The 22666-nt window shown below is 38.5% G+C and overlaps 1 protein-coding gene across 3 annotated transcripts in view; it reads left to right on the forward strand.

Moving 5' to 3' along the window:
* The window catches only part of LOC121410313 (V-type proton ATPase 116 kDa subunit a1-like), a 38762-nt gene that overhangs the window by 12733 nt on the left and 3363 nt on the right, over positions 1-22666 (forward strand). For all 3 annotated transcript variants that reach the window (XM_041602317.1, XM_041602316.1, XM_041602315.1), the window contains exons 5-20: positions 2349-2483; positions 3117-3199; positions 3977-4103; positions 4770-4852; positions 6160-6253; positions 6655-6867; positions 7189-7339; positions 8529-8668; positions 9157-9305; positions 9868-9955; positions 17165-17286; positions 17763-17970; positions 19832-19948; positions 20633-20797; positions 21387-21504; positions 22141-22354. In XM_041602317.1, coding sequence (XP_041458251.1) covers positions 2349-2483; positions 3117-3199; positions 3977-4103; positions 4770-4852; positions 6160-6253; positions 6655-6867; positions 7189-7339; positions 8529-8668; positions 9157-9305; positions 9868-9955; positions 17165-17286; positions 17763-17970; positions 19832-19948; positions 20633-20797; positions 21387-21504; positions 22141-22354 — 2207 coding nt within the window. The remainder of the gene's footprint in view (positions 1-2348; positions 2484-3116; positions 3200-3976; positions 4104-4769; positions 4853-6159; positions 6254-6654; positions 6868-7188; positions 7340-8528; positions 8669-9156; positions 9306-9867; positions 9956-17164; positions 17287-17762; positions 17971-19831; positions 19949-20632; positions 20798-21386; positions 21505-22140; positions 22355-22666) is intronic.

Below are 22666 nucleotides of genomic sequence, written 5' to 3' on the forward strand. Positions count from 1 at the left end.
AAAAGATGAGTTGTTCTTTCATATTCTGGTAGACTTGAATTCTAATGTTTAATGATTTTTTTATTTTGACTCTCTAAATTTTTGATGATATTCATACCCCTGCAAAACAAAGTTCGAATGTGTTATATAGGAATAAGTGTATGGGTGGTTGCAAATCTTGTGCATGGAACTACTTCCTCATTTTTTAAACCAATTTTCATTTAACTTGGCAAACATTTTGGTGTTGGGGTAAATATGTGCAAGACACATTTTTTGTAAGTGTTGGAAATGTTGTTGCCATGGTAGCGGTATGTTAATGGAAAAATCTTGAAGTGTGAAGTACTTCCTCAGTTTTTAACAAATTCTCATGAAATTTGGCCCACACATTGGTCTTGAGGTAAAGATGTGCAAGGCATAAATGTGTATGTCAGAAATCATGTTGCCATGGTAAAGACATATTATATGGTGAAAATTGAGTGAAAATCTTGCAAGTTGAATTACTTCATTTTCATCTAATTCTCATGAAATTTGGCTCATGCGTTAGTTTTGAGGTAAATTTGGCCGAGACACATATTTTTTGTGTGTCAGAATGTGGTAAAATCATATTATATGCCCCAAATTAGGTAAAAATCTTGCAGTTTGTACTACTTCATCAGTTCTTAACCAGTTCTCATGATATTCAGCTCACACATTGGTCTTGGGTAATACTAGGCAAGACATATTTTTCCCATTTGTTGGAAACTGTTGCCATGGTAACAGCGGGGGTATTAATCACCTTCAGTGATAGTTCTACCTATTTCTGTACCTAAAAGAAGTAAAGGTTTTATATAATATAGGCCTAAGGTCAATTAGCTGGAAGTAATGTTACTTTAAAACTTGTGATCATTAAAGCAACGTAAATCTTAAATCTTATTTGTGATTTCAAAAATGTTAGTGTAATGTTGTTGTTTTAAAATAAGTTGATGATGATGATGACAAATAATATGAGTCTGATGGTGACTAATAAAACTCTGAAGATGAATATAATATAAACTCTGCAAACTGATGTAGTATAAAATGTAAATTCTTTTGTAGCTCTAAACTCAATCTCCAATATATCTGCATGCTGGAGCCAATCTAAAACAGTAATCTGACTTAAAGGAAACCAAAACCCAAGAAGAGAAGTAATCTTATTGGAACGAGTAAAATAAGAGGAACAATTAAAAAAAAGTTTAATCAAAATCGGTTATGAAATAAGCAAGTTATAGGGGTTTGAAAACTCTAGTTGTACTTTCTATGGGCATCCTCAAATTGGCAAACGTGCTTCAAAATGGCTGAATTTGTGGACAACTCTCTATTTGTTTTGTACACAAAAGGCTCATTATTTTTCAAATTGCATCTTGTCTCCTTCTGAGCACAACATATGTCATGGGAAAATATAATCTACACCATGTATGTCAAGGTCAGGAGGAGATAATGTGAAATATGTAAAATAAAGGGGAAAATCTGAAAATATGTGTACAAAACAAATGGAGAGTTGTCCACAAAATCAGCCATTTTGAAGCACGTTTGCCAATTTGAGGATCCACAGAGTAAGTACAACAAGACTTTTTAATCGTCCATAACTTGCTTATTTCATAACCGATTTTTATGAAACTTTTTTAAAAATTGTTCCTCTCATTTTACTCTTTCCATTAAGATTTCTTCTCTTCTTGGGTTTTGGTTTACTTTAAGTTTAGAAGTGACCTTCTTTTTTATTGATCTGGTCAAGACTCTCTCTATACATGTAGGTGTTGGTCAACATTGGACGCTTGATCAAAACAATCTGTATATCATAACTTTACTCTGAATTGAGGGATTGGACCTTTTAGTAAGAAGGAGGAATGTCAATAAGAAACCCATAAAATGTGTGTGCATCAGAAGTTTAGCTGGAAAACGAATTAGTGATATTTTCTAAAGAAAGTTGAAGTTCCTGTAGAAGTATTGATTAAGTATTGGTTACATGTATTGGTATATTATTGAATATGTGAGATATGTCTTATCATCACATAACATTAGGTATCAATATCATTTCATTGTTTGATGAGCTGTATGCATCATTTGGTCAGTATTAATATGTATCGACTAAAGACAGATGACAGAAAGTATTGGGATGAATAATTTAGCTACATGTATAGATCACACTTCCATTATTGCTTAATTCAATAAAAGAATTCCAAAAAAATTGTAATTGACAAATGAATATATCATAAGATGTTAGATGTTCCACAAGTATACAACACTGCTTGGTTGTATCATTCTGAATTCTTTTAAACGATATGAGAATAATATTTCAGGAAATAATTTCCCAATAACAATGTCTGACAAAATGTTTGACTATTCCCACATAGGCAGCTTGTGAGAAGACTGAGAATGAGCTCCGTGAAGTAAACCAGAGCAATGAAGTCCTTCAAAGAAACTATTTAGAGCTGAAGGAACATCAATGTGTGTTGGAGAATGCTAAGGATTTCTTTGCACATGTCCATGTAAGTCAGATTAGGTCTTAAGCTCAAGATTTTTGTGAGTTCATTACATTTCAGGGCTACAAATTATTTCATGCAGCATGAATTCAAGTCTCTCTAGTTTATTTCAAATCAGAATACCTTTTATGTATGAACTGACTTGTTTGAAATTTGTTTTAGGCCCTCAATCAACTCAATGTAGCCTGTATTTCATTGTTAGATGACCCATATTATTTGTGTTTATCCATTTATCCTGCTTTTTGGTATGAACATGAGATTGAAAACCGCTGAATAGATATTAATGCTACCCGAGTGGTGACTCTTAAAGCTACATATATTTATAAATTAAGCACAAATTCACAAACAGCTTGAAACCCCAAATCAGATACCCAACCATTTTGCTTCACATCAGAGGAAGTTGAAATTTGATCTTTGTATATTAAACTTCTCACTACTACAGCTGAATGGAAATTCAATATTCTTCAAAAGTTGATCAGGGTTATAGCGATTGTACTCCCATTATGTAAAAAGGGTAAAATTGGGGTATCTATTTAAGCATTAGCAAGGGGCAATGGTTGTGCACAAAGTGTAACTTACAAAAAGCTTTATGAAATGGCTCTAGAATGATGATATCTCTTTATTTTGATTTCCTTGTAGCTTCATGATGAAGGAGGTCAATATCAGAGACTTCTGGATGAGGAAGTTGGTACAGGATCTACTAGAGACAATAACACTCTAGAGTAAGTATAAGCATCCTATGTATTTTATTCTGATATACATGTATTTATTAGAATAATAAAGTGAGGACTAAGGCATTTATTCATTGTCTAATGTGTATTTTGATTGTTTGTCCCTACAATGTTGTAACTAAAATATATTGTGCAGTATTTTTGTGATTTTTGCATGCCAACCCCCCCCCAAAAAAAAAAAAATAATTCAATGATTACTTTTGAAATTTGAGTGTATAAATTCATGGAATGAAAACACTGAAATCATGATAAAAATAAATCTGTAGTGTAGCATTATCCTAAACTAATGTTTATTTTGTGTTAGAATTTAATAGATATTTTCTTGAAACAGTGTTTTAACATGGCTCAAGTATCATAACCATCTCCCTCTTTCCTTTGGGGAGGGGCTCCTAGGTTCCGTATTACAAAGAGGTAAGATTGAACCGATCAAACTCAACTCTATGAAAATCCATCATTGTCATATCATTTTCTACAGGAAATTTGAACAATGTCCTTTGTAAACCAAGAGAAGCGTACAGAATGTACAGAAAACAATGAACGTATGTATATACATCATAGTTTAAAAACGTTTTGAACAAACATGCACAATCGATGTTGACAGTGCTGGCTTTCCATAGTTTTGGTTGATTGGATCAATCGCAACTCTTTGTAAGATGGGGCCCAGATCTAATGCCAAATTCATCATCACAAGTGCCAGCCCACACAACATATAATGTGATAATAATAAAGTATTTTGTATTTGTTTTGCATTTCATATTAAATGTACAGTTTCATTGCTGGGGTGATAGAGAGAGAGCGTGTTCCAGCATTTGAGCAGATGTTATGGAGAGTTTCAAGAGGGAATGTCTTCCTTCGGTATAGTGAGATCCTTGAACCTTTCACTGATCCAGTCACGGTACGTAACTAGTCTTCATGGAACTATGTCTGTCAGAATTCAAGTTGGAAACAACCCTCCAAAGCGGGATTAAAGCAAAATAAGATTGTACCACACCTTTACATGTACATGGGTCTTTCCATGAAGTTGGGACCCATATTGTGACATTTCAGCGTAATTTAATACTAATTATACTATACATTGCAGGCTTTACATGTGTATTAAAACCATACAATTTACTGGAAATTTGGGGCCATTTTGGGTCATTTAGCATAATCTTTCATTAAGTTATTGAGCAAAACAGTGTATAATGCTGTTTAATAGACATGGTGTCCGTGTAGCATAGGGATATTTACATTTGGTCCTAAAAGACAAATTATTGCAATTTGACTGACCGAAGGTAGCTAAATACCTCGGATTTGCTATGCATAGTTTCAAAAGAAAATTTAAAATTGTCATGGTGTCCATGTAGCAATGGGAAATATCACATTTGGTGGACACTGAATGGCATAATGACAAGGTATCATACATGTGCAGCCATTTTATCGATGGATGATTTATCAGCTGCACTTAAAGCAACATGTGTCATGTCATTTAATATTCCATAAAACTTGCAGTTTATTATTAATGAGTGTATGTCATCACACCCACCACTTTGATTTTTGTTGTTGTATTGATTGTACACAGGGCAATGAGATACACAAGTTCGTTTTCATCTTGTTCTATCAAGGAAGCCAGCTTGGTATGAGAGTGAAGAGAATCTGTGAAGGGTGAGTTAATATTATACAAATATTGACTACTTATGAGGATGACTGTGAAAATTATTATTCCAAAGGTGTTTTTCATACTGGGCATTCTATCCACCTGAGGCCTTGGTCGAGGGATGATAGTAGGGCTGGTATGAAAAGCACCGAGGGAATAATGATTTCCACTGTCATCTGAATAGAGGGCAGTCCATGATTATTTGTTTTATATGCTTCATTATTAATCACAAAGATTTGTTACATGAGGACATCAATTGTAACTAGTCTAATTTGATTCACTATATGATTTTGTAATTAAAACGAGCTGCGCTGCTGCTGGTCCTGACACAGGTATGAAAACTTGAGCCTGTGGTTGCACGCTTAGTAACACAACTAGTGGCCCCGCCCTTGAGAGTTACGCATTCCTTCAAGGGTTTGATAGAAGAAATTGACAGCAATTCAAAACTCTGAGACGATGATAGACGGAAATTGCAACATGTCATATGTATGGTTCAGTTTTGACCAGTGATTAGAATCTAAGTATGACGTATATAGTTCACTTTCTATTACAAGAGAATGCTATTAGAATACAAATGAATCTAGGCATTCCAAATGATTGGATTTAGAAGTTAGTTTTCATACATAGTTTCTTTTCTCAAACAGAAATGAAAGAAAATTGTTTAAAAGTTTGTTAAAAGTGAAAGCATCACAATCATTGCAGTTTCAATGATGTTTCACTTTTAACATGGGAGGAAATATTTAGATAACATTTGCTATCATGTGAGGTTATGATTGAAGGTTTGTTTGTATTGGCAGATGGTCTGACTCTCAGATTGTTTAAACATTAGTCATGGCATACCCCATTTGGTATACTGTAACTTTGGTCTAATTACCATTTGGTCTAAATACCACTTGGTCCAACCATCATTAAGTTGTATCTATCATTTAATATTATGCTCAGATGGTCCATTTTCCACTTTGTCTACTTATTTGTTTTACACTCTGTCAAAATTTGGTTTCATAAACAGTTCATGTAATATAGACCAAGTGGATATTGGGTAGCCTAACTTGAAATAAAACAAAATGGTAAATGTGCCAAATGCTGATTAGACCAGATAGTAGATTACTAGGATTAAATGAAAAAAAAACAAAGTGGGTATAGGCCAAGTGACCATGTTGGTAAAAACTATTGATCCAGTTTGATGGATTTAATCTATTTATGTATTACAGCAGTTTTTGGTTTTGTTTTTATAATGAAACTTGCTTACATCAGTGGTGAGCTACCAATGTATTTGCTGCAGTCTATGTCTAATACATACTTGTTTTCTCTGTAGGTTCCGTGCTTCACAATACCCATGTCCAGAAGACTTTAATGAAAGAAATGAAATGTCAACAGGGATTGCAACTCGACTTCAAGATCTACAAATTGTAAGAATACAACCGTTAATAAGTATCAGTTGATTGTATAACTTCTGCTCCATCAAATTATTTCTCTGGAGAAGGTGTGGGTTCTAATATTTGCTTTATCAAGTTTTAGGATTTGGTTGTAATTTGGCTTGGGCTGAGGTTACACTTAAAAAGAGTATGTTTCGAGTTGGGAATTGGTATCATCTTAGGATTGTATGTATAACTGTATTATCAGTTTAGAATCAGTAATGCCAAGTGTTAATCATTAGTCTCTTTCATGTTCTTGTTTGAGTGCATCTGTATACATTTACTGTTTTCACATGGAGACAGAGCACATTTAGGTAAAAATACGTATAAGAAAAATAAAACCCCTTTTTATAAAGACCCTTATTGATTGCTTTGTACGATGGTGTCTGTTGAAGGTTTTGGCTCAGATGGATGATCATCGTCAGCGATTGCTTGCTTCTGCTGCAGTCAACTTATCTTCTTGGTTTATTAAAGTACGGAAGCTGAAGGCCATCTATCATACCCTCAACATGTTTAACTTTGATGTGACAAGCCGATGTCTGATTGGTGAATGTTGGTGTCCAGCCGATGAACTGGGGGACATTAGATTGGCATTGCAGCGTGGAACAGTAAGTACAATTGTGAATAAAAGTTATTGCAAATTACTTTAAATAATTTATCTCTCTTGTCTCTCCTGATCATATAACTTGTATTTCTTCTTTTTTTTTATGATGATGGACATGTCTGTATTTTTGTTAGTGCAATGTATAATATTTTTTGTGCTTTGGTGAAACATCTGCTTGTTAGCATAGTATTGATATGACACTGTGTGAGTGTTAACTCTACTAAATATATTTGTCTCGAAGAATTGAACCTTATAAATGACTTGAATAATTATTTTTATACAGATAGTACAAAGTCTGGTTTTTTTTTGCATCACCCTTTTTCAGCAAAAGAGTGGCTCCTCCGTTCCATCCATCTTGAATCGTATCTCAACAAACGCCAGCCCTCCTACTTATAACAAGACTAACAAGTTCACTCTAGGGTTTCAGGAGTTGACTGATGCATATGGAGTAGCTACGTACAGGGAGGTTAATCCTGGTAGGTTCAAACTTGGGCTATGTATGCATGTAACAGTGATAGGGGCTCCATTGTGTAAAATGTACTGTTATAGTAACTTTGCAATCGAATCCTACTGTAGCTGCTGGTATGTTAACTATATGAGACTGCATTACAGTTGAGAATCCTCTCCACTCCTTGCTAATACACAAGTACCTTAATATCACACAAGAATATTATTGGAAAACAAAATTGGTTAAAAGGGGATACACATATTTTTTCAGAGGTGTGTCCAAAAGTCACACCATTTGATGGCATCAACATTTCAGTGCTTCTGCCCATCCTAGGTGGTAGTTGGATGCATTTTTTTAGATAATCTTTGTGACCCATTTTTATTCTCGCCATATCTGAGAATTGTTTTACAGATTAACTTCAAACTTGGTCAAAGTACATGTATACATATACAAGTGATATTTATCTTGTTAGTTTTGGGGTCATGAGGTCATTATATACCTTGAAATATCTTAATAACTAAGAACTATTTGAAAGTTCAACTTGGTCAAAGTATGAAATTACTAGTGACAGTGATCTGATTAGGTTTTGGGATGATGAAGCCAAAGATAAAGATCACAGAGGTCATTACATACACTGAAATATATGATGTTTTCATAAAGAGTGAAGAAGTGTTTGAGGGTTCAAGTGGGAAATTGGTTTATGTATGTATTTGGGAGGGATTTTGATCTGAGAAGATCTGGGGGTCATAAGGTTAAAGGTCTTTGGTCATATAACTGAAACTAGCTTGTTCTCACAATTTATGTTACTTAAAAACTGTTTGAGGATTCAAATACAAATCTGTCTCGTGATTGCACATATATACATATTGGATGAGTGATCAACAAATTAGATTTCGGAGTAAAATTTTATAGGTCACAGAGGCTATGATATTCATTGAAATATCTTGTTCTTGCAATAACTTTAGAACCGCCTTAGGGTTCAACTTCAAACTTCATGTTGATATATTTAAGTGACAATGGTCTGTTTTGATTCTGGGGTCATAGATGTCATTATTTGAAAATGTTAGTATTTAGGTGTGAGAAATGTTTTTAATCTGGCAAATGCAGGACATAAATTTTGAATGTGTGCAGTTTAGTTGAGATTAGATCTAGATTATGGTGAATTCATCAGTATTTTTATGGCATGATCTTTATTTTGCTTCCAATTTTGAATTCAGCGCCCTTTGCCATCATTACGTTCCCATTCCTGTTTGGCGTGATGTTTGGTGATGCAGGCCATGGATTACTCTTAGCATTGTTTGGACTCTGGCTCATTATAAAGGAGAAGAAATTGAAATACAGCATGGGCAATGATGATGTAAGTAGCTCAGTTTATTCTTGATAATATGAAGTTCAGTCTCCTACCCAGTGGATGTGTTTCAGAAGCTCTTCATAAAAATTAACAAATGACTGGTAGATCAATTATTAAATGTGAGCTCTTTTTTTTTCTTGATGGTTTGAAAGTGAAATGACGAGAGAAAATGTTGCAAGAGCATATGTCATGTCACCATTTCAATATCTGAAATTCCCAGTGTCATTTTCATGTGCATTAGAGATGTTGGTTCACAAGAATTTTGAATTGTAGATAGCATACATGAATTAGTTTGAGTGTGTAAGTTACAGCTAATATACAGCAGACTTCATAGGCATGCTTTTATTATTTTTTGTATTTCTAATTTATGTTTATGTTTATTGTTCAGGTAAGATAGATAACACTTTTTATTCCATGTATTACTAATAAGCCAAATATAACACTGAATTCATTTCTTACGACACTTTGATATGGATTTCTCTTGTATGTTACAGATGTTTGGACCAATCTATGCCGGGCGTTATATGATCTTTTTGATGGGTCTCTTCTCCATGTATGGTGGATTGATATACAATGATTGCTTCTCAAAGTCACTCAACATATTTGGTTCTTCTTGGACAACCAATGGAACTGAATGCCTAAAGTATGTTTGAAATGTTTAGGGGAACAAGGATATCATTGATTGTATCTGTTTTTAATGATTTTGTAAGCACAACTGAACATCCTTATTTCTTTTATAAAAAGACTAGGATTAAGCAAGTGGTATGAGACACAATGAAAGATGTTATGCATCATTGTCAGTTTGGATAATTAAGGTGTGGGGAAAAAACATCTGTGGACTGAGGATATCAAATAATCAGTGGGTTGCAAGATCTAACAGGCGCGGCTCTGTCTGTTTGTGTGCTTAGTTGACACTATGCAAAGCACAACTTTTTTTATAAACATAGATGTCAATCTTCACTCTTCTGGGTTTCTATTGTACAACACGTATGGGGCTTTAATGGATTCTGGCTCCTTTTTGGCCCAGTAAGTAAAACTCCGATATGAAGCTAATGAAGTCATTTTATTCAGAATTTTGATTCAGATGTGAAACATATTGAATAGAATATTCAAAATCTTTTTATGTTAATGAGCAGACAAGTGTAATCTAAACCTTTTCATCTTTAATGGTAATGATTAATAATTTATTAATTTTATTTTTGCAGAGACTTTGATCCAGGATCAACAAAGCAAGCAATGCTAGATCCCAAGTACTGTTACAGTGGTGTACCATATCCATTTGGTCTTGATCCTGTGAGTCATTAATACATGTTACAGTCATTGAATAGGTTGACCCTTTTAAAATTTCTTCAATAAACACAAATATTTGTCCTGTCCCATAAGAAAAATTAACTCTGACTTCACAAGTCATATTTACATCAATAACTGGGATATACCCATTTGATTTGCTAGTTCATTACGATGAACCTGCGTGCCGAATATAGAGTACACAATTTTTCCTGCGCGCGCGCTGCATCTCCCTACCAACGCACTATCCCAAGATCGTCGCGCAATTTGGCGTCCATTTCCTCTTTTACTTTCGCCTGCGGTCGAGTGCAGTCGCAAGCTAAGTACACTCTCAAAATTGCATTTCTGTTTTCCGTTTGGATACTTTATTGTGCAATTCTTCCCTTATTTCAATCTTATTTTCTCTCATCTAAGATTGTTATAGGATTATCACGTCGCGCGGAGCTTCCGTGATATTATTTTAACGTTTCTTGTCCCTCTTCGTGAGTTTGTTTTTTTAAAGATACGTTTCTCACAGGCGGGTTGTCTTCACCTCTCCGCCCCATAGCTCCGCGCCTTCCTGCTCGGGCGTTGTCTTCGCTCCTTTTTAATCCTTTTAATTCTTTTTATTCACTGACTTCTTCGTTTATACGACTCGTCGTGAATTTAATTGATTTATTTCTCCACAGATAGGTTCTGTAGGACGTTAGGAGCGTCGTATTCCAGCCTCGTTTCAAGTTCTTTGTCTCTTGTTTCGAGTTAGTTGATTGTTCTTTTGTTTCAATCAATCCTTTGCTCTTGTATTTATTAATTGAATTAATTGGTTAATTGATTAATTAATTAATTGATTGATTCTTTTAATTCTTGACTTGCTCCTTTGCCTCGATTCAAGTTCTTTGTTTCTTGTTTCGAGTTAGTTGATTGTTCTTTTGTTTCAATCAATCCTTTGTTCTTGTGTTTATTAATTGATTAATTATTCAATTAATTAAAAAAAAAAAAAAAATTATTTTCTTTCCTTCACAAGAATTTTTTTTAGGAAGCCGTCTCCTGTCAGCGTTCGTCGCCTTTGACTCGGCCTTCCTTCTCGGGAAAGCTATCTTTGTTTTTCCCCCCTTCCTTTTCAAGTCAGCTACCGGTCTCTGGACTTATAATTTTTTTTTCTTAAACTTCTTGTTTATAAAAAAAAAAAAAAAGAAAGGGAATCTTGCTCCCCTTTTTTCCTTAGCTGATCCTCACCTCAAGAAAAATTATTATTTTTTTTCTTTTGAACAGGTGGACACAACAAAACAACAACAAAAAAAAAAGAAGAAAACTTAGTGTTTTCTTCTTTTTAGATGCTTCCCCCCTTCCTTCTTTTCAGAATTTTGGCGGAAGCAGATTCTTGTTGTGATAATCAAATAATTAATTTTTCTAACGGACTTCAGGGACAGTGTCTCTTAATAATTCTCAATTATTACTGTTTCCTTTGTTCTGGGATTTTACCTTGTATCATCCTTGTGAGATCCGTTTTTGACTCTCAAAAGTCCGCTTTTTGAGGTCCTTGTCTTCTGGGTTGGGGTTTGTTCCCCCCCCTACCCCCTTTGCTTCTCTTTTTTTTCTATCTTACTACTAGATCACCCTACGGCAATAATGAGCCTTTCGGACTCTCTTTCTGAAGAGCCTCAGGCGGCTGCTGTTTCGGGGCCCGACACCGGGGTCTTATCCCCCACCACAGGTAGTATAGATAGCGAGAACAGAGTCAGAGCCCCGTGGGCTCTCAAAGGGGTGGAACCGTGGACGCGCGTTCACGTGTCCCGCTTAATAAGGGTGGAACCGTGGATTTGCGACCACGTGCCCGCACGGTGATGGCCAAGGCTTCCGTCCCGGAACCTGAACCTTATTGGGGAGCGTCGCACTAGTACAGAAAACGGCGACTCCTCTAGGGCTGTCAGACCCACCGGCCATCGGGTCACCTAAAGTCCGGGGGGAGAGCACGGGTCTCTCCACCCGGCAAAGACTAGGCTCGATGCCGTGTAAGACCCCTCTAGGGAGCGTCGGCAAAGGGCTACCAGCCCCTAGTCGGAAGAGGCACCTGAGTCCGACCGTGTCGGACTCTCAATTCAATCTGACGCCGTCAGATTCGGCCGACGCCTCCTCTCGCTCGGCTAGCTCTCCCCGTGGGAGAGCTAAGGAGAGGAAGACAGGCGCAGCCCAGCCTCTTGTCCCTTCTTCCGCTCCGGCGCCGGAGCAACCGAAGAAGAAGAAAAGAAGAAGAGGAGAACCACAGACGTAAGCCCCGCTCCGTCGGGCGGTCTGTCCTCTGATTCTTTTGATGGCCAGGCCTCTCAGCTTCTCAAGCTAATCTAGAGTGCCCTCCAGCACTGCGGGTTTTTACCCCCAGGCTTGCCTGCTTCAGCCGACGGTACTACCAACCGAGCGGATCAAGCAGACACCGGCCATCCAACACACCTCGGAGAGTCACCGGCAATATCATGTTTCGCCGGCTCACGCACCTGCAAGGGAAATTCCCGCTAATACACAGGTGCTATCGACATACGGGCGTCGCCCGCCATTATGTCACCAGACTCCCAATCATTATACCCTCTTCTGCCCCCGCCGGGGGCCGCATAGAAGAGGAAGAAGAAGAAATTCTAGGTCGCTAACCCCGCTGTGCGGGTAGACCTTCCCTTCTGATTCTTGTGCCGACGGCCAGGCGTCGTAACTTCATGTTACAACAGAACGCCCTCGAGCACCACGGATCTTCATCCTAATGCTCTCTGTCAGCTAAAACCGCCGTGTCGAGCACCAGGCAGGTCAAGCAGACAGTCGCCGTCTCGCACCTCGGAGAGTCACCGGCAATATGATTCGCCGGCCCACGCACCTGCAAGGGAAATCCCCGCTAATACACAGGTGCTATCGACATACGGGCGTCGCCCGCCACTATGTCGCCAGACTCCCGATGATTGTTCTCTCTTCTGCCCCCCGGCGGGGGCCGCACAGAAGAGGAATAACAAGAAGAAAGTCTAGGTCGCTAATCCCACTTTGCGGGCAGACCTTTCTTTCTGATTCTTGTGCCGATGGCCATGCGTCGTAACTTCATGTTACAACAGAACGCCCTCGAGCATCACGGATCTTTATCCTCATGCTCCCTGTCAGCTAAAACCGCCGTGTCGAGCACCGGGCAGGTTAAGCAGACATTCGCCATCTTGCACCTCGGAGAGTCACCGGCGATTTCATGATTCGCCGGCTCACGCACCTGCAAGGGAAATCCCCGCTAATACACAGGTGTTATCGACATACGGGCATCGCCCTCCATTATGTCACCAGACTCCCGATATTTGTGGGTCAGGCGTCGCACATACTCCCATGAGCAGTGCGGGTAATTCACCCACGCTTCATATCAGCTTCAGCCGCCTTGCTAAGCACTGTGCGGCTCAAGCAATCACCTGTCCTCTCACACCGGGCATTTATTGAAACGCTGTTCACCTACACGGTGACCCCCGTTTCTATGCAGGTGCTTCCGACATACGGCTTTCAAGCATCAATATGTCGGCAAGCTCTCGGTGACCGACGGCTGGACTTTGCATCCGTTCAGGCTGCATCTATGCGTCCCCGAGCATTACGGGTTCTTATCCTCGTGTTCTCCGTCATTATAAGACCGCCGCGGTCTTATTGCTGGCGTCGGGTATTGAGCGGATTGAGACTTCTCTCGCCAACCCGCACTCCGGGGAGCCATCGGCGAGTTACCTGCATGGGTATTCCCCTTTTTATGCAGTTACTCCCGAATTCGCCCTCTACGTCAAGCCCACGTACGGCGACGACTCCTTCAGCGGTAACTCTCTCCATTCTACCCCCTAAGCGGGCCCGTAGATTGGAGGTAAGAATCTCTTACATACCGCATGCCGCACTTCTCTCGTGAGAATGTTTGGCTGCTTTGAGGGGGCAACCTATCACGTCCGCGGTCCGTCCGCCCAGGCGACGGGACCGTCGGTTTCTGGCCTGAACCTCACTTTCTATTCGAAAGTAAGGGTGCCCTGTCTTACTTAGCTCCTACCCTTGCAAGGCCAGAGTCAGGGCTAGTACAGACACCCGTCCTCCAGCGATCGCCGCTGAAGAGAGGGCGACTCCGATATGAGCACCATCACCGCTCAGCGGTATGTCTCACTACCTCATAGCTCTCCGAACTTATGAGTATGTATATCGGATCTGAATGTCACGGCGATTTAAAGTTCTCCTGTGCTTAGTAATCGCTACGCCTTCACCACCCGGTGCATTATGGTTATGTTAACCTATTGTCTCGTATTCGGGCGGCTCGTTCGAGCCCTGCCCGAGCTGCCATCACCGGTCGTCCAGCCGGACACCGCCGAAAGCACCCGCACCGAATACCTGGAGGGAATCAGCTTTTCATATGCTAGATATCCCTCCTGTTGACATTCACAGCTGTTCCCCGAGTCCTTCCCGGTCGGGTAAGCATCATCTCGGAGGAAAGAAACCGCCGTACATCTCATGAGATTATTGGCTATGTACGTGCGTTCAAGCTTGTTTAAAGCCCCAGACTTCTCTGTCGGCATTCTATGCCTATTTTCTGGGCACACCCACCGTACCGGGTCGGCGAGTTTACACCAAACAGTACGCCTTCAGACCATCGGTCGAGCTCTAACAGTCTATGTTATAGACTGCTCTCTATGTGGGTCAAGCTTGCGGGCGTCTCCGCCGTTTCCTCCTTGTGTGGAGTGGTCTACGGTGGATGTCTTACCGTGCCCATTTGTCGAATCGTCTTCTTATTTAGAAGCTTTTTCACTCGGCACACTCGAGTCACCTCGCATGCTGCTTTCATCCTCCCTCCATGCAATGCATGTGGCCATGGTCACCGCACGACCGAGGATGATGTAACCGTGGATGCATGTATGCTTATGCCTACCTAACCACAATCACTACGACCCGCTTTTTCTCGGGCCGACTGCGGATGAGTCTCTCCATGTAAGTGATTTACTTCACTGGAGTTCTTCTTTTAGAAACTTAGATGCTCATCCCCCACTGCTTAGGGCGTCATTTTTGCCGCCCCCCGCAGCTTTTTGGAACTCCTTATTCTCCGATATCGGACTGTTCCACGCTGCCGCAACCGGCGCCGGCGGTGCTTGCTCTTACGATCACCTGAGAGACCAGGCCTTGTGGCTGTTTTCATAAACAACTGGTTCTCACCGCAGACTGATGGAAATTTTTGTGTTTATTTTCCTCAAGTCTCCCTCCTTCGCTTGTTTCTTCAAGCGAGGACATCGACACTCTTAGCCAGTTTCCGTCCCTAACTTGATAGGACAGGGCCGTTGCTACCTCATTCGATTCCGTTGGGAACGTACTGTTGAGGTATCATATCTGGCGATGTCTGTTCGTTAGAACATCTCTTGATTGTCGCCTTCACGTATGATCATGACAGAGACTTTTCGCCAGCTCCCTCTGGCGTACACTTGCTGCTGCTAGGGATTCCCCCGCCCGGCGGTCATCCATCGCAGCCTAGCCTCACGGGCTCTCTCGGCAATGGTGGCTTGAGCCAAGCCACCTCTTCCACCGCGGGCACTGCACCCTCAGATGGGTGCTTCGATCAGTACGGGAGAAAGGGGATCCTGAGTTCTCTCTCGATCACTCGGTCTATCACACTTTTGTCGTGATGTGTACCGCGCTGTTTCTCTGACACGCCCGGTTGAGCTATTTTAACCAGACTGCTTTATTCTACATAGGCAGCAGGTCCGCGGTATTTCTTATTAAAAGGATGGCACTCAGTCGCTTTCTCGACCCTTGACTGCCTTACGAGTGGTTTTCTTAAATCCCTACTCTCCGTCGTTCCTAGTCCCCTTCGGACCGCTAGTAACTTTCTGCCACAGCTCTCTATCAGAATTCTGCAGATGTTCTGCCCTCACGCATTTGAGACGGATATCGAATTCTGGGCGCTTTCTCCCATGCGGAGGCTTCTGAGATCTCTCGCCTTCTCAGATTGTTCGATGGATCACTTACTGAGCCTTAAAGCTACAGTTTTCCGATCACGATTCTTGTTGAAAATTTCAACAAATTCCGAATTTTACGCTCTAGTCAGCTGGTGATGTTGTTCTCCTGACACTAGGCCGAGGGCCCATGATACTTAGTATCATTCTTCTTGGGCTCTTTCTTAAAATCGTCGTTCACGACTTCTCGAGGTCCGCCTATTGACGCCCCTCTTTCCTTCACTCCTTGCTCTTAAGGACTTCTTCACATGAGGCTTTATCGCCTCCCCTGTCCGTAAGGCAACGGCCTTTGTGTCTTCATCTCCCTATTTTAACGCACTTCTTAGTCTAGACATGCCTCCCTTCACGTTGAATCCGTGTTGGTCTAGCAAATCAAATGGGTATATCCCAGTTATTGATGTAAATTATGAAAATACTTACCATGATTTTCTTATTTACGAGATAACTGGATATACCCATTTGAACCCTCCCTCCTACCCCTCGCCTTGTGTGACAACATGTCTTGCCCGCAGGCTCATGAGAGGAAATGGACGCCAAATTGCGCGACGATCTTGGGATAGTGCGTTGGTAGGGAGATGCAGCGCGCGCGCAGGAAAAATTGTGTACTCTATATTCGGCACGCAGGTTCATCGTAATGAACTAGCAAATCAAATGGGTATATCCAGTTATCTCGTAAATAAGAAAATCATGGTAAGTATTTTCATAAGTCATATTTCCAGCATAGGGAAAATTGTATATTTCTTATTCATATCTAAAATGATCTGTTTACTTTGATATTTTGTATGCCTCTGCCCTCCACAGGTGGTTGCAAGAGGTGTTATATTTTCAGATCAAATATCCAAGGTCAATCAATATAGCCTTGAATCAATTTAAACACAAAGAGTGAGTACATGTCATTGCATGATTTTCTGTCAGCGGCGGCTCTGCAGGGAGGGGAAAAAAGAAAGAGAAGAAAGAATTGAATTAAAAAAAGAGAGGTATTAGTTTTATAATTGTGTATTAATCATAAAATTCAATTGAGAAGAAAAAAATATGTTTGCCTTGCCTGCTTCATCAAAATACCCTGGCTCCACCCCTGATATCCTCAGGTTTCTTTGTTTAGAATCTACTATTAGTAAACATTTCATATAGTCTTTAATCCCAAGGGAAATGAGAAGCTTTACTCTTAATATTTAATGTGAAAACTAACTCGTTTTGATGATTTTTATCTCTTTTGTGTGGGCAAACTGTTAAGGAGAGCTTTTTCCTTGATTTCATACAGGTATGGCAGATTGCTCCAGGAAATAAACTGAATTTTATCAACTCTCTGAAGATGCGTCTCTCAGTTATTCTTGGCATTATGCAGATGACATTTGGTGTTCTACTTAGCTCTGTTAATCATGTGTAAGTATACAAATGAGGCTTAGAAAGCCATTTGCATATGATTCAGTTTGTTGAATTCTTGTTACTTCACAAATAGAAGTATGACAATAAAACAAAAATGTGTGTGTAATATACAAGTTCCTTATGTTGATAGCACAAGTGGACTACCTCAGTGTTAATAATAATGCAATGTATTCTGCCTATTGAGTGTTAGTATGCAAACTGATTCTGGTAGAAAATAAATTTTACCAAAATAAGTTTGGCATTATGTGGATGTTTTTTTTCTCTCTATAATGTGTTGTTTAATGTTACAGGCTTCGCAGTTTTCATTTTTTCCATTTGTTAGCCTTCTTCATGATATAATAACATTTGTATTTACCTTTATGTTTGAAATATTTTTCATAGATTTTGAACATTCTTGCCTATGATCATATTTGTTTTGGGCAATATATTGATCATATCATATGTTGATCATTGCTCCTGTTACTCATATGCAGTATCAATGGCCAAGTGCATCGTCTTTTCTTGGAGTTTATACCACAGATCATCTTTATGGTAGCCATCTTTGGTTATCTTGTCTTCCTCATCTTCTTTAAATGGTTTGCTTTTGGACCAATGAACTCAGATGTAGCCCCTAATCTCATCAATGTACTCATCTACATGTTTCAGCTTCAAGTACCTGATCCACCCATGTACTCGCACCAAGTAAGAAAATCTACATATGTACAGAATTCTTTTATTGCGCACATATTACGGGTTATTTATTTTCACAATTTTATTTCCGTTCAAAGAAAATACACACAACTGTACAATTTGCAATACAGACATCATGAACAATGTATAAGAAATTAAAACATACAAGTAGAAAGTACATAAAAGTTGCTGTAATTACATATGTCTATACATTGCATACCTATAACCTAAAAAAAAGTATTTGAATAAGATTTGTTTTCTGCATGATTCTTACCTTCAGTCAAAGGATTTTTTTTTAAAGCAATTACAAAGCTATGTTTATCCCAAGAAATCAAATTTGTTTGGAAAAACCCTTTGTTATCCAAAGACATTCCACAGTTTGTGCTCATCACAATCTGCGCATATTTTAAGGTATGGGCATTGATGTCATAGTGAATGAACAGGTTATTAATCAGCTCAAGGTATCGGCTGATTTTTTCACATGATCTGCATTCTAACTGCAGTTCTGATGTGATATTATACCGTATAAGGCTAATTAGCGTAAAATAATCCATGGGCCAATGCTTTTAAAAACCGCTACAATTTTTTAATACTTTACTCTGAAGTGCTGCAAGCTAAGACAAATATGACCCTGAGTTCAAATAAATAGTAGAGTGGTCTGGAAGTTTTCCCCACATGGATACAAAGCCTTTGGTGCTTTAAATATCTCACTTGCCTCAACAAAAGTGCTGATAGTCTGAAAACAAGCAGATAAACCCCTATGTCCTCTAAGGAGCTACTTAGCTTTCACGCAGCGTCATCTATGCCAATGGGTTTCAAAGTAACGTAAATCTGTGTATCATCAGCATTCATGGCATGTCAGATGTCCTGGTGAGTGTCAATGAACTTGACAGAGGGCTTGTATACAGGATGGATAGGAGTGGGCCGACCACTGAACCCTGAGGAATGCCAAGGGAAATCTTGCCAATAGGGTGATGTTGATGGTAACTTTTTGACTTCTATTGTGGAGGTAAGAACAAAGCCAGTCAAGGACAGTCCCAGTAATACCAAAGTCATTTTGCAGGCGATACGGCAACAGTTTAATGTTGATGGTGTTGAATGTAGCGGTGTAATCAAGCAGAATGAGCACTGCCTCCTCGCCCCTATCAATAGCCAAGAGAAGATCGTTAAAAGCTTTTACAAGGTCAGTCTCTGTAGAATGGTGATTCTGATAACCTGACTGATTGACTGGAAGCATGCCAAATCCTTCAAGGTGATCCTTTAAGTGTGAAGTCACGACCCTTTCCAGGACCTTACCAATGAAGGACAGATTCGCGATGGGCCTGTAGTTGCCGAGACTATTTGGATCAAGGCTCGACTTTTTGAGGAGAGGAAGTTGGAGTGATGCTTTCAGAGCTTCAGGAACAATGCTGGATGACAAAGATGACCGACCCCATTTGAAAGAGATGGAGGTGCTGCTAGCCTTGAAAGGGCAAACAAATAGCAATATGAATGATCTATATTTAGTTTACAGTTCTGAACTATTTCGTAAAATTTGATGAAATTTACATGAATTTTTACGTAGCAATAGAGATTTTGTGGGGTCTAAAATTGTCAAATTCTTTTGAATATGCAATTCTCAAGAACTTCCAATTGGATGAACTTCAAAGCTCAATAGCAAAAAGTCAAGAATATAAACCCATGATATTTTTTGCATATTTGAAATATACAGGTGCAACTCTGTAAAATGTGGTGAAAATGACATGGATTTCATGTTAACTGTAGAATGTCCTTAGTCCTTACTTCCTTTGCTAACAAAGCTATGTTTAGTTTCTGATATGCTCAACTTTCTATTCAACAGTATGCACAAAAGATTTTCTTATTATCCTTGCAGAAATATGTTCAGATGATTCTACTGGCATTGTCATTAGTATGTGTACCTTGGATGCTTCTAGGAACCCCTATCTACCATTATATCAAACACAGACGTGCTGAAAAAATCAGAAGCAATGTAAGTTTATTGTATTAGTGCAGATATATTAGATGGTTTTGACTTCTTCGTGCTTTATATCACTTGATGACTGTACTTTTTTTAAATGATGAACATCAGTCTTTTTAACTCAACAGTCTTAAGTCATGACTATTCATGCTTGTAAGGTAAAGGGGGATGTGGGTAGTTCATTTAATCAGCTGCAGTTTGCAACAGAATCATTCATTAGTTTGACAATAAATAGAGGAAATCATTTTCTCAATAGCATCTTCTCAGTTTATACTCATTCATAATGAACTATATATATATATATTTTTATTTGTGCTACAATTCCCAATTTATTATGTCTCCACTATTAATTGTGATATTGGAGGCATCAATCAAGTAATAATTATGGAAATTAATATTTGAGGATTTGTAGTAATGATTATAATGATAGAATCACAGCATTCAAGGAATTCCCATGTTGATGGATAGAGGGCAAGATAGATTGATACATTTCCTAAGGACATACTGTGTAAGTGTACCCAACTTTGAAGTATTCAGTTTGAACCATTAATTAAAATGCCTCAAGAATACCCTTAAATTGTGACCCTAGCTTAGATAATATTTATCATGGTTATATGAATTCAAGTTTCCATTGCAAAGTTACCATCAATGTTAAGTTTTGTGAAACAGGTCTGTGATATTGTTATTTTTGCCCAGGGTTATATGCCTTTGCCAACTAGTGACTCTGTGAATGTTGATGGAGGTGATTTTCAGGTATTACAGCCTGTTCCTAATGATGAGAATGAAGGTCCATCTACATCCAGTCTATCACAGTCTTTTAATGATAGTGTCTTTGAAGAATCACTTCATGAAGAAGAAAAGGTAATGTACCAGAGCTATTTTTTTTTTTTTTACTTGGGGCTCATTTTGATATATTGTTGGTATTCTTTATATGTATACGTCATGGGCTACACTTCAATTCACAAAATTAATACTATTAGGTTTTACAAAGCCATATTTTGTTTTTGTCAGGGTAAGTTCTAATGCAATATAGGAGTTGATCAAACATAATTGCTATACCTGTAAGTAGAAATACCATACTGCAACTTAATACTGCAAAATCTTGATCATCAAGTTTTGCATAAGGTAGAACTGTGATTGTTAGAGAGATTTTATGAAGTGTTGATAATTATAGCATGAAAAACTACCAATGTCTCCCTGATTTGGCACATCTTTTTTATAAGGATTGTAATCCCAGTTGACAAGATTAGGTATTACTTTGATATGTTGATGTGTATTGTGATATGAAATTGGGCGGGCAGTTGAAATTTAGAATTACTTTTTGTTCTTTATTCCCAAGTTATGTGGATATGTACACATTCAAAGAGAAAACAAATTGTTGTGGGTATGAGGACAAGTTTGAAATCATTATATTTAAGCTTTTTAAAAATCTCTATATTTTTTTTTATAGTTTGACATGGGTGAGATCTTTACTTTACAAGCAATCCATACAATTGAGTACTGCCTTGGTTGTGTATCTAACACAGCATCTTATCTCCGTCTTTGGGCTCTCAGTCTAGCACATGCAGGTACAGTGGTTGTCTTCATATATAATAATCTTTTGATAGTTTTCTTACCAAGATAAACCAATACTACTTCAGTGGTTGTGGTCAAATTTCAAATAGGATATTGTTTGTGTTCTCTGAGGTTTTTTTATTATTTTATTTCTGCATTTGAGGATCATCATGATAAAAAATACTTTCAAGTGTATGCAGATGTAGTATAAGTAAACACACTTTCGTATATTAACATTTAACAAGATGTACTTGACTAGTGCATTTAATTCTGTTGGTGAACACTCTCATTATTATAAAAAACAGGCATTTTGCATATTTATTTTTAGCCAAGTTATTTTCTTCTATTATTATTTCCGTTCAATCCATTTTTAGATGGTTCTTATGAGAAATGTAAGATAATGACAATAGTACTACTAATACACTTACCTAAGTCAACCTTCCCTAAGCTGAATATTTGCCCAAGTCAAAGCAATCATTTTATGCCAGATTATGCAAAACTTATGATATACCTCTAGTGGAATTTCTAGTGGAATTTCTCCAAAGTCAAACAGATGTGGTGCCATTAGATGGACCACTGCAATGTTACCTGTACGAAATTAATTAGACTTAATCAGTAGTTCATTATAAGTAAATGTTATGTGTTTACAGAGTTATCAGAAGTACTTTGGAAAATGGTCATGAAGAATGGTTGGTTCCTGGATTCCATGTTTTCTGATAAAAGCGATGCCATGGTGTATGTGTCTGCTATAGCCGGTGGATTCAATTTGTTTTTTGTATTTGCTGCCTGGGCTGCTATGACTGTTGCCATACTGCTAATGATGGAGGGACTTTCAGCATTCTTACACACATTGCGATTACATTGGTGAGGATAACTTTTTTTGTATCAATTGTTGACTTTTTTGGCATATTAATAATTTCTTTACATCTAAGAGGGTCATTGGAGCATGTCTGTGAAGGAATAACATTGAAGTTCAAGCAAAAAAATATGTTCATATCAGAGATTATCTTGCTGGATTTTTAGTCATTTTAGCTGTTATCATAATCATCATCATCAGTGAATTGAAAGTCAGGCAATTTGAAGAGAAGAATTACCATTAATAAATCAATATCCAGCGAGTTTATTTTATGATTTATAGCAACTAGAAGTTGATTATGTATTAATGTTCACTTTTGC

Source organism: Lytechinus variegatus, chromosome 3, assembly GCF_018143015.1.
Source record: "Lytechinus variegatus isolate NC3 chromosome 3, Lvar_3.0, whole genome shotgun sequence".
Taxonomy (NCBI): domain Eukaryota; kingdom Metazoa; phylum Echinodermata; class Echinoidea; order Temnopleuroida; family Toxopneustidae; genus Lytechinus; species Lytechinus variegatus.